Source organism: Trachemys scripta, chromosome 8 (assembly GCF_013100865.1).
Source record: "Trachemys scripta elegans isolate TJP31775 chromosome 8, CAS_Tse_1.0, whole genome shotgun sequence".
Lineage (NCBI taxonomy): Eukaryota > Metazoa > Chordata > Testudines > Emydidae > Trachemys > Trachemys scripta.
Genome location: NC_048305.1, coordinates 51,971,991 through 51,985,011, shown reverse-complemented (window position 1 = coordinate 51,985,011; position 13,021 = coordinate 51,971,991). Strand labels below are relative to the sequence as shown.

Here is a 13,021-nt window from a genome sequence, read left to right as displayed (position 1 = left end):
GATGTGATTATATGAAAATAATGGTGCACTAAAAAAAAATAAAATTATAAGACAGCTCTGCTTGTTTCTTGAAGAGGTGGTGAGTCTCCGATTCTCCTACTCTCCACTCGGAACAAAGATCTGTCCACTGCTCTGCTCAAAACAAATTGTAACTGTTAATATTTAGCTTATGGAAAATATTTGCTCAGCAACCAGCAAACAAAGAAGTTTCTCCAGCACTTGGAGACGATAGTTCCAAGTTGCTGATTGCCCTTGGAATGGCTTCCACTCATTCATTAAAAAGGGGCTTTTAATATTTTACAAAGGATATCTGGATTTATCCTTTTAAAAGCAGAGGGTGAGACGAGGATTTAGTTGAGCAGGGATTATGGCTGAGACCACTGTAGATACCAGAATGCTAAAGCAAAGTATCAGAACCAAAGCCAGAAGCGTAGGAGTTGTTATGGGATTCCTACTGCTACAGAAAGCAGGAATAGTCCTTTAAACTACACTACATCCCCTTCTCCATTCCCCAAGGAGCCAGGGATCATAGAATATCAGGGTTGGAAGGGACCTCAGGAAGTCATCTAGTCCAACCCACTGCTCAAAGCAGGACCAATCCCCACTAAATCATCCCAGCCAGGGCTTTGTCAAGCCTGACCTTAAAAACCTCTAAGGAAGGAGATTCCGCCACCTCCCTAGGTAACCCATTCCAGTGCTTTACCACCCTCCTAGTGAAAAAGTTTTTCCTAATATCCAACCTAAACCTCCCCAACTGCAACTTGAGACCATTACTTCTTGTTCTGTCATCAGGTACCACTGAGAACAGTCTAGATCCATCCTCTTTGGAACCCCCTTTCAGGTAGTTGAAAGTAGCTATCAAATCCTCCCTCATTCTTTTCTTCTGCAGACTAAACACACTTAGATGATTCACTAATGTCACTAGGGACAAGGAAAGGAGGAGCCTAGGCTGGTGGTCTTGCAGTAGCTGTTTCTCCCAAGTCTGCCCCATGGGCCACCAGGCAGAGGAAGGTAGTAGAAAAGCTTTCCAATGGGAAGCCAACGCATACCCTGAGTCCTCAGCATGTACCTCCTTTACGCCCATAATTAAAAGGAGCAGCAGAACTTCTCTCTCCCTCCTGAAATGCAGACAAACACCACCCCATGCACCCAGTTAGTGCATGCGAAGCTCTGGCCTGCTTTCTTTCCACCTCAACGTATCAGTGAGCTGGAGAAAAGGAATCTGGCTGATTCTGCCAGTGCCAGCCAGCTCATTAGTAGGGGGCATACAGGGAGATGATGGGAATTCCAACACTGAGGCTCTTGTGAGCTCCCCGCAAGTCCTGATACTGCTCCAATAATTCCCTGCACCTCCTTCCCCACTAATAAACAAACGATACAGGGGTCTTTTTCCATCTCCTTCCTGAAAGGTCATCTAGCCAGCTGGGGAAAGCACATGTTTGGATTGGGGCTAGCTGGTAGTGAGAGTACTTGCAGGAGAGAGGTCTATTGGCCCTTAAAAGGATGCTGGAAAGATTGGATGTTGAGAACAATTTTCTGAATCAGGCTAAATTTATAGTCCCTGTAGTACGCAATGATCCATTTCATATGGATTTAATACCAGGTTGATCAACTGCCCTCCACACCTTGGAATGATGGAAAAGCAGCATTGCAGTTTTGAGACTCTTTGGTAAAGGATGATCTCCAGCAGCTTTCCTGCTCTACTGTAATGGCTGGTCAGGGAGGACCAGACCTCTGAACTCCAATGGCTATATTTTAAATAAAATGGAAAGATGGCGACACTCTACACTGATTTGGGGAGGGGGTATAACCGAGCCTTATACTGCCCCCCCCATCCCCATGCCATCCAATATTCTCCTATCCACAACCTATGAGAACTCCAGCTCTGTGGACCCTCAACACCCCATTTCTATGGCCCTGCAGACAAATTATATTTATTTTCTCAATTAACTATCAATAGTCCCTTTGCCATTATTGATCATTTACATTTACACAAGATCTTCCTTGTGCTTAATCTTGGAAGAAAGGCATCATTCAATAAGAATATTATTTATAGTCATGAAAAAAATTGTAATGTGACAGATTCAGCATTATGACTTCCCTGTAGGACCAAAGAAATAAGCAGCTGTGATTGGAAAAAGCTTTCTGTAAATACAAATTTATTGAAAGCAAAGAAACTATGAAGTAAAGAATAAAATATGTTTAAATGCAGCATATATCAGTACTACATCCCTCCCCTACTGCGTGAATCTCTTTAAATGGGACATCAGGAGTCTCCTGCTGTTCCCTCAGGTGCAATTCATGAGTAGGCACCAGTGTTCCAGAGCGAACAAGGGGGGAAAAAGAACAAGCTAGGTTTAACCAGGCCAGTGCTCTAGGGAGCAGAGTGCTTACATGTTAATGGAATGCTGCTATGGATCCAAAAGTGAAGGGGTTAACAAAAACTTTAAGGCCATGGAACAAACAAGCAGAGTTCAAGTTATTACTCACTCTCCTGCTCACTACACTGAGTATTTCTTTGTCTGCTTATGGAGCTGTCAGCTGACTATAAAGTGGCTGTGGTAGCAGCCCCCTGCCTCCTCCCAATGTTGCTGGGTCTCTCAGTGGTGAATCAACTAGTTCAGAAAAACTGGATCTATAAATATGAAAATTAAGCACTCTCTCAAACAATTAAAGTGTCTGTTGCAGTTTCTAACTGCCAAATGTGAAGCATGACTTCAAACTGAGTTTTGAACCATAGTTAATACTCATTTTTATTATCTGTATTATTTGTCTGAAGGATTCCTTACATGTATTATTTGTCTGAAGGATTCCTTCTGTAGTCCAAATACACTTTAATGTTTTAACTAAGAAGGATCAACAGCAGTAATCAGATAATTTTCCACCATGGTATCTGAGATTTCCCCTATATGCAGAATAGGAAACAGTCATTGTGTGGTATTGGTTGGCAGAGTTTGATTCAATGGCTTCTGCTGTGCATATCCAGATTGCTGACAAAGCTGAAGCCCTTGGCTAAAACCTGAATAAAGTCAAAGTTTAAAATAAATAAAGAGAAGCATTTGTTAGAAACTAGATAGATATGAACTGGTTTCTTTTACTACAAGGACAGTGTTTTAGGTCCCGAAGTCTCAGGTTCAGAATTCTCAGCTAATAGCTTCCCAAAGCCCATTTATTTAGACACCGTGTTTAATAAATCACTTACAATTAAGTGAGCTAGTCAGACTCCAGTCACATGCACCACAGAGTTTTAGACAAGAGAATCAGATCATTGAATAATTGTCTTATTTACCATGGAACCTGAGCCCTAACAAAAGGGAGAAGAGTGTCTCTGTGGGAGCCATGATGTGCCATAAAAAGCATCAATCACAAACTGAATGATAGCAGAGCGAAGAGAACAGGCTTTCCACTGTTCTGACCAGACCCTGGAGGTAGGTGGGCCTCCATCCTCACAGCTTAGCTCTCAACTGTTGCCAGTAACTTTTACTTCAGTGATATTTTCCAGCCTTAACAGCTTTAGTTGTTTAATCATCAGACAAGCACCACTGTGCTCAATTGCAGTGCTAACCAAGTGATAGAAGAGTGCATTGCTCCTGCTTAGAGTTTACAGTCTAGGAAAGGACAAAGTGTTCAGATCTTAGACCATAGACTTAGGCACCTAAATAAAGAATGCCTGATTTTCAAGAGTGCTGGGCATCCACAACTCTCATTCAAATCAGTGGGATTTAGGCACCTCAAAGACATGGACTTATTAGGGCATAAATCTATAATTAGGGATCCAACTCAAAGCTCCTGCATTTGAAAATTTAGACCCAAGTTTAGATTCCAACAATAGTTCACACTGAGAAAAGAGTAGTGTCAGAGGCTCCACAAAAAATCTGCTAAGGATTTTGCTATTGATTTTACATGGAAAGTACACAGACACTATGGTGATAGGTAGCAGTATAAAACCCTTAGATAAGAATTTGCTGTTTAGTTTAAATTCTACATTTTCAAAAAATATTTGAAAAAGTGATAATCAGTAATTAGCCTGTGCATGTTGTCTTATTGTGTGCAGCTACATCCATGAGCAATTGAATCTTACTTTAGGCCAGTGGTCCCCAAACTTTTCAGGGTCGTGCCCCCCCTTACTCCTATTCCCCCCACCCCCGGAAGTGGGTCTGTGGCTTGTGGGGAAGGGGGCAGCATGAACAGGAGTAAGGGGACTGGGGCCAGAAGCAGAGATGGGTGGCACTCACTTCCTGCCCCTCCGTGGGGACTGGCCCGGGTCCCAGTCGCACCCCACAATTTGGGGTCCTCTGCTTTAAGCCAAGATTCAGGAATGCACATTAAGTACATGCTTAAATGCTTTCCTGAATTAGGGTCTTCAAGATTACTAAACTGACCCCTTTTTATACAGTTACGTAGTGTCTCATTGAAACTGTGGCTCCACATGGGTTAAGTGTGGTTAACAGCTAATAAAAGATTATGTTCCATGTTCATAGTTAATTGCTCCCAAGTTTGTTTGCTGCCATATTTCCCCATGAACAGAATTCACTCCACAACAAGCTGTGTAAGCTAGAGGGCTTTCTGTAGCCCATCAGTCTCTATCACCACCATATTTTCTGATGATGTCACAAAAAGCTAAGCTGTGGCAGGAAATTTGCTCCCCATCTCCCTCACGATATATGCAAAAAAAATAGGGCTGTTAAGTTATTAAAAAAATTAATCAGGATTAATCACTCAGTTAAACAATAACAGAATACCATTTATTTAAATATTTTCTGATGTTTTCTACATTTTCAAATATATTGATTTCAATTACAACACAGAATACAAGGTACAGAGTGCTCACTTTATATTATAAATATCTGCACTGTAAAAAACAAGATAGGTGAATTGAAAAAATACTAATACAAATACTGTAGTGCAATCTCTTTATCATGGAAGTTGAACTTACAAATGTAGAATTATGTACAAAAAATAACTGCATTCAAAAATAAAACAATGTAAAACTTTAGAGCCTACAAGTCCACTCAGTCCTACTTCTTGTTCAGCCAATCTTTCAAACAAGTTTGTTTACATTTTCAGGAAATAACGCTGCCAGCTTCTTATTTACGATACCTGAAAGTGAGAACAGGCGTTTGCTTGGCACTGCTGTAACCGGCGTCACAAGATATTTATGTGCCAGATGCACTAAAGATTCATATGTCCCTTCATGCTTCAGCCACCATTCCACAGGACATACGTCCATGCTGATGATGGGCTCTGCTTGATAACGAGCCAAAGCAGTGCAGTCCAACGCATGTTCATTTTCATCATTGGAGTCAGATGCCAACAGCAGAAGGTTGATTTTCTTTTTTGGTGGTTCAGGCTCTGTAGTTTCTGCACCAGTGTTTTAGACTTCTGAAAGCATGCTCCACACCCCATCCCACTCAGATTTTGGAAGGCACTTCAGATTTCGAGTGCTGTAGCGATCTTTAGAAATCTCACATTTGTACCTTCTTTGAGTTTTATCAAATCTGCAGTGACAGTGTTCTTAAAAACGAACATGAGCTGGGTCATCATCCGAGACTACGATAATATGAAATATATGGCAGAATGCGGGTAAACAGAGCAAGAGGCATACAATTCTCCTCCAAGAAGTTCAGTCACAAATTTAATTAACGCCTTTTTTTTTTTTTTTTTTTTTTTTAAAAAACGAGCGTCATCAGCATGGAAGCACATCCTCTGGAACGGTGACCGAAGCATGAAGGGGCATATGAATCTTTAGCGCATCTGGCACATAAATATCTTGCAACGCTGGATACAGCAGTACCATGCAAACACCTGTTCTCACTTTCAGGTGACATTGTAAATAAGAAATGGGCAGTATTATCTCCTGCAAATGTAAACAAACTTGTTTGTCTTAGAGATTAGCTGAACAAGAAGTAGGACTGAGTGGACTTGTGACTTACATAACTGCACTCAATAAACAAACAAAAAAAAAAATCTACATTTGTAAGTTGCACTTTCACGATAAAAAGATTGTTCTACAGTACTTGTATGAAGTGAATGAAAAATACTATTTCTTTAGTTTATGATTTTTAGTGCAAATATTTGTAATAAAAAATATAAAGTGAGCACTGTACACTTTGTGTTGTAATTGAAATCAATACATTTGAAAATATAGAAAAACATCCAAAATTTTATAAATTTCAATTGGTATTCAATTATTGTTTAAAAGTGCAATTAAAACTGCAATTAATCATGATTAATTTTTGAGTTAATCGCGTGAGTTAACTGTGATTGACAGCCCTACAAAAAAGGTAAATGTTTATTAAGCTGACGTGACATTTTCTGCCTTCCATTGGTCACACACACACACATTACATATATATTACACACACACACACACACACACACACACACAAAAAGAGAGCCTCAGTGAGATACCAATGGAATGCAGAAAATGTCACATGTCAGCTTAATAAAGATTTACGTGTGTGTGTGTGTGTGTGTGTGTGTGTGTGTGTGTATGTATGTATGTATGTATGTATAAAATTTAAGTCAGGAGAGTTCCCAATTGCCAAGAACATTTTAAAGCTTACCAAAACTGTTCACCTCATTGAAATCCTAAACTTGGCCACATTAGTGCACCAAAACGCATATAGAGGCATCTTCCCCTCTTGTGCAATGCCTTCAAATCCACTCTAGTTACCCCATCGTATAATGAAACTGTGTTCACCACCCACTAGCCATAATACCAAGATTGCGAAATGAGACTTCTCCGAGGCAAGGGCATTCACCTTTCCTTCTAAGAGTTATTCATTCTCTGGCATCAAGTAAGACTGTGAAATTACAGATCACTGCTGTGGAACTCTTGTGATGTTAATAGAAGGTGTGAGTAAGGCACAGTGTGTCCTGAAGAACATGCAAACAAAAGAAAACTGGTTGCTAGGATGAAGAGTGAACTCAATGCTGCCCCACTTAGTATGGGTACAGGGCACCCTTGCAGAATAGCATGGAAAGGTTTGGAAATTCCTTCTTTGTCTTAACAAGAATAATGGCAACCATGGGGGAAAAAGGTTTAACAAATGGTTTAATAAAGCCAATGGATATTTGTTTAGGAGAGTTGGGAAACCATTTGGGAAGGAGGACTGTGGAAGTGTGTATAATTTCTGTTCTGATCAAGTATAAAAATTCATTCCTATGTCAAAGTTCTCTATTCCACTTCTGGTGCCCAGGGAAGGGGAGATGGCAAAGGAATTTCCCTTGGTGTTCCAAAGTATTTTACGTATTCTTAAGTAAAGTGAAGAAAACATGTTTTTTTCTGATATTCATTTCAAGACCTTCTAGGCAGAAGATGCTTGGACAGGAAAAGGAAGCCCTACAGAATTTAAGGTAGTAAAAGCCGCATAACCCCTCCATTGGGAGCAAAAGCTAACATCACTTCCACTAGAGAAGACACTGACTGAATATACAGTTTACTAAAAGTGATATTATTCAGGCTAGGATGCCAGAAGTCTCTCTGAACACATGATTAAGTGTTGATAGTTAGCCTTCCCATTCGAAGATCAGAGCAGGACATGCAAACAAGCTTGTGCCCCCACATCCCTAACAAAAGCAGCCGTGGTTGTGTCATTGTGATGACTCAACTGAGATGTTACTTTATGTTGTTGCCTTCATATTGGAAGAATTTTAAATTTCAGACTTCAGAGAATTTAAAAGGAGGCAGTTCAACTCTGGGCCTATTGCTTTGAACAGTGATCCTTTAAAAGTGATCTACTAGTGTTAAAATCTCATCCTGCAGACATAAGTCAAATGCTCTAAATGGCAAAGACAAATAGGGCATTCAGCAGACAAGCAGCTTGAGGAAAAAAGCTGCTTCCCCACTCTACCAGAAATTGGTAGTATTTTTAACCCCCATATCACTGTAGAGTGACCAAGCACATAACTCAGGAGAACACTGCCAGATGTAGCATGCAGGGAGTTAAGTCACTGTTAAAAACCACACTACAGTTTCACAGACTATTATGTTGGAAGCTGGGATATTCTTGTAGATCCCCTTTTAAAAAAAAAAAAAAAAGTGTCATGAAGAATGAAGAAATTCTCTAGAAATTAGAACCCACATCAGACTGTCTGCATCTCCTGCTCACACACATTTATGGACAACACAACCTTGTCTGCACTAGGAGAGTCACCTGTGGCTGCTGAAGGAGTGCAGGACTCCCTGTTGAAAAGGGTGGGAGAAAGTGTCTTAACTGGCTCCATAGCAACAGGCAAGAATACCAGGCAGCAAGTAGCCCATTCACTGGATGGTACCAGGAGGAACTCTTTCCTTTAAACATTTAAAACTACAGATTGCCAAAAATAGCAGTCCCAGCTATACTGTCAAGGGGTAATACAGCCAAAGCCAGTCAATTTGGATATGGGTGTCAAAGTTCACATGCTTATTTGTAGAATTAACCTTTTGGGGCCCAAGTACAACACAGGCTGAGAAAGAAAAACAAACAGCTGAGTTAATATTTTGACACAGATGCTGTACAGGGGGCATAGGAATAGGTAGGGGAGAAGGGGAAGAATAAAGGCTTGTGTAAAACCACTACTCCTAAATTATGTCTGAAATGATGGCATTACAGAGCATTAAACCAATAATAGACAAACGCACACAAAAAAGATGTTTCATGTTTTCCAGGAGTCTGGATCCCCCCCACCAAGTAAATGTTAAAAAATATTTACCTCAGCCTCTGCTATTAGCTGCATTTTCTTTGTTATCCCATGGTCGACATCAACCCAACCTAAAGGAAGAAAAGCAAATATTTAACAGTTATGTTTTCAATAGATATGACATGGTCAACACACATGCTCAGAAGCATGAAGAGAAAAGGAGGAACAGCATACCCAGCTCATAGAAACTGGATTTACCATTAACTTTGTCTCTGATAAGCCAAAGGCCCCGTTATGCTCAGGACTGACTGAGCTGTAGGAAGTTTAGAAGCCAAGAAGGAGCATTTTGGTGTTTTATGTGGATGGTGATTTTATTAAACACAGCTGCTGAAACCCAAGCACCCAGTAACTTCACAAGTGTCAAGTCTTCTCCCTCCATCCCAAACATCAAATATTTTTAAGGTTTCACCAGGAGCCAAATTTTTGATACAAGCCAGAGGACAAATGCACATACACTTGTCGGAGTTAACCCCATGAGTTTAAATTAGTCAGGTGACAAACCAGCTGCATCTTCATATTAGTAAGTGCTAGATTTGGGCAACTTACTTTTGCCCATTGCTAACCATAACCTAGAGTCATCTTCAGTATGTCATTTATTTGAATTATCATTAGGGCTACAAATCAGTGACTTCCACAGACCTCTGTGACTTGAGCTCATGGCACCTGGGAGCTGCAGGGTCCCCCCACAGCCCGTGATGGCTGGGAACTCTGGGGGCCCCCAAACTCTGGGATGTCACGGGGGTGCCCTGGGAGCTCCCAGGCACCACGGGTGGCAGAGATACCCCAAGCTGGGAGCCATGGGCAGTGGGGGGACCCCACAGGTCTGAGCTGGGGGCCCCAGGATAGTGTAGTGATCCCAGAGCTCCCCGTTTTGTCATGCATATTATTAATAAAAGTCTTGGATAGGTCACGGACAAAAAAGAAAAATTCACAGAAGCCCATGACCTGTCTGTGACTTTTACTAAAAATGTGAGACACAAAATCTTAGCCTTAATTATCACAGCACCTAGGAGCCCCAATTGTGGACCAGGACCCCACTGCTGTAGCTGCTATGCACACATGGAACTAAAAGAAGGCTTCTGTGACAAAGAGATAACATCTAAGTAACAAGTCACACTGACTGCAAGAAACAATGGACTGAGCTTGCGCCACAACAAGATGACCAGATCCCAGCAGATCTTGGTAACAAGAAAGTGAAAAAGACAACAACCGAAAGATTCCCTGCAGAAGGGCAGTTTGGAAATACAGTCTGGTAGGGGAAAATACACCAAGATGCCTATACATATTTACGACGAGCTGAGGCAAAGATACAGCACTCAAAGAGCCATACACCATTTAATGTTTACCACTATGCTTAAAGGACAGAGTTCAAATGTTATCCATATTTATAACCACCCTTTGGAAGTTTGAATCTGAAGCATATTATCTTACTAGAAATCTTCCCCTCTCTCATGTACGCACACAGGTATATTACTATAGGGTTGCACACAAAGAACAGTGTTGACTTATATCCTCGTTCTCCTATGAGAACTGTAGCAGTTCATTGCAAATGGAAATTTAAATATTTAGAGTATTATATTATAATACATTGGAGCAAAACAGATGGGAGGTGTTGTTCTGGCATTTACATAATGGAATAACCAAGGCCTTGCTATGCAAGAGTTGTGTTTCCTGTTAGGCAAAGTGCCCGTTTCTGGTTATCACTCACTAAGGAACACAATATCCCAACAGTTGGATTGGGAGTAAGGACGCTAAATGGTAAAGGATGGGAACAACTGATAACATTTTGGCTTTTGGAACGTTTTTTGTTTGCAACTACATAAGTCTTGCCAAGGTCCCTAAACTTGGCCAACCCTGAAACAGTGATAAACAACCTTTAGAAGGCCACATGTGTCTGTGTGGGCCTTTTCTGTAGTTTTTTCATTCTAATCTTGCAACTAATTCAGAATGCCTAGGTAGAAATGGAATAGTAGTGCACTAGCAGCACACAAACCCTCCAAACAATGAGGCCTTTACATCTCGCTACCTTTTTAAGTAAAGAGCACTTCGCAAGTTTCTTATTAAGCAAAGGATTCTTAGCAAACAGGTTTAAAGACTTCAGTAGAAACAAATCTTGAACCACCTCCCCCCCAAAAAAATCCACAGTTAAGCAAGTATATAGAGAAATAAATATTGGCCTAATAGTGTATCTTGCTAAGGGGAGGCCAATTTATAACCAACCCATTTAAAAAAAATCATCTCTTTGGTGCCTGAATTTGTGACTTTCACATTCACTTTAATGCTTGTCATCCTGTATTTAAAGCCTTGCCACTTACATGAAGAACTTAACACCAGAAACTTGTTACACCCAATATAGTAGGCATCCAGAAACAGCGGCATACGAAGAGAACTGAAGGAACAATAAGAGATAGTGGCTCATCAATTATGCTTGGGAGAACTTTTTATAATTGTAACAGGAGTGCAGACATATACTGTGTTGTAATACAACTTTTTCCCATTGTTGTTTGTAGTGTTGTTGTATCTGTGTTGGTCCCAGGATATTAGAGGACAAGGTGGATGAGGTAATAGCTTTTATTGAACCAACTTCTGTTGGTGAGAGAGGAAAGCTCTTCTTCAGGTCTGGGAAAGATACTAAGAGCATCACAGCTAAATATAAGATGGAATAGATTGTTCAGTATAATTAATTCCACATATTGTGAGACACCATTCAAGGTGTGGGGCGGAGGGATCGTGGGTTTCAGATTATTGTAATAAGCCATAAATCCAGCATATTTAGTAAAACCATCATTTTCAATGTCTAGCTAAGTTATGAATTTAAGCTCCCAACTCGTCTGTTGAAAGTGTTGTGCAGGTTTCCTTTGAGGACGAGGACAGAGGTAAGATTGTTTTGTGAAAAATGTTTGTCCACGGGTGATAAAAAACAAAAAACACCATATCATTTTTCCCAGGGAGTTCTTTCAAGAGTGTAGGGACTGTCTGATTTCCACCCACATAGTGTTACTAGGGTATTTAGTGCTCTGGATGATGTATACCACACTTTGTGATGGATATGTGTAGGACCGGTGGATCTTGGAAGCTGCGTTGTAGGGGGTATTGATCATCGTAGCAGTGGAGGTATGTCTGCAGGTTTTGATCTGTTATGGCAGAGTCTTTTTCCATTTACAGTTGTTTATAAGACATGACAGTACCCTTTGACTAAAAAGGGTTTTATTTTCAAACAGATGTACATAATAGCATTGCAGTGAAGCATAACTTATTACCAGATTCACAGAATAAAAATTTCTCTGTTGTATGGTCAAAAGAAAGTTTATCTTTTTATGATCTTTACAAAAATGGGAAATTGCTAGAATACCTAACCAAGTCCACACCCTATCAATCTACACTATCCCATTCAAATTATTTGAATACATAACCCTATGCAGAACACTGTATTTTTTCAACTTATTAAAAAAGCAAATGCTTTAATGATGGGTAGTAGTTTTGACATTCATATTAAATAAGAGGTGGTTAAGAAAAATTAATCTAGAACAAGTTCCTCATTTGAGGGGACTGCAACTCTAGCACTATAATAAAGTTAAAGAAAGGTTTTTAGTTCCTCATTTTGAATGTTAAGTGAAGTGAATTTGGTTATCTTGAAAATGAGAGTTGATAGTACTGGCTAGAGCCTCATATCAAGAGCAGTCACCATGCAAACACTCACAACAAGTCTGTTTATAACATGGCTGATATCTGAATCCTTAGCCTAGTGAACAATCAACAGATGGCACCTGTTTATTTGGTGGCCTTGTGATGTGAACCAGGACATCCAGTAGGGATGACTAGCACCACAGAATGCATTTGCACCACTGTCAAGCTCACGAACGTGGGTGCTAACCTCAGAACAGACTATTACAAACCAGGGCAACAAACCCCCAATTGGTTGTGTGTTCTATGATTAGATTTCACCAACAAAGTAGCAAGTGTGAACTCCTCAAGCACTATAACAGCCTTGAGATGGAGTCACAGACAGTCTCCTTAGGCACTCCAGTCTATCTTGCCACACAGGCATGCCTGCCTTTCTGGTAGATGGTCCCTTACACCAAAAATTGCAACAATATTCAGGTTACTCCCAGTCCCAAAGGACCAGTTACTTACCCCAGGTCAAATGTACCTTAGATCTCTCACTAAAGACAACACTTGTAGCCAATCCTATATTAAACTAAAAGTTTATTAACTAGGAAAAATAAAAGTTATTTACAAGGTTAAAGCAGGTAAACACACAAATGAGTTACAGTCTTCGGCTTCAAAAAATAAGCTGATGTAATGTACAACCTCCATAGGTCCTTTAGGCTAAACT

General features: G+C 40.3%; 1 protein-coding gene across 2 annotated transcripts in view; it reads right to left on the bottom strand.

The window, feature by feature from the left end:
- Positions 1–13,021, bottom strand: part of SOAT1 (sterol O-acyltransferase 1) — a 49,905-nt gene that overhangs the window by 24,196 nt on the left and 12,688 nt on the right. For both annotated transcript variants that reach the window (XM_034778435.1, XM_034778436.1), the window contains exon 3: positions 8,698–8,756. In XM_034778435.1, coding sequence (XP_034634326.1) covers positions 8,698–8,756 — 59 coding nt within the window. The remainder of the gene's footprint in view (positions 1–8,697; positions 8,757–13,021) is intronic.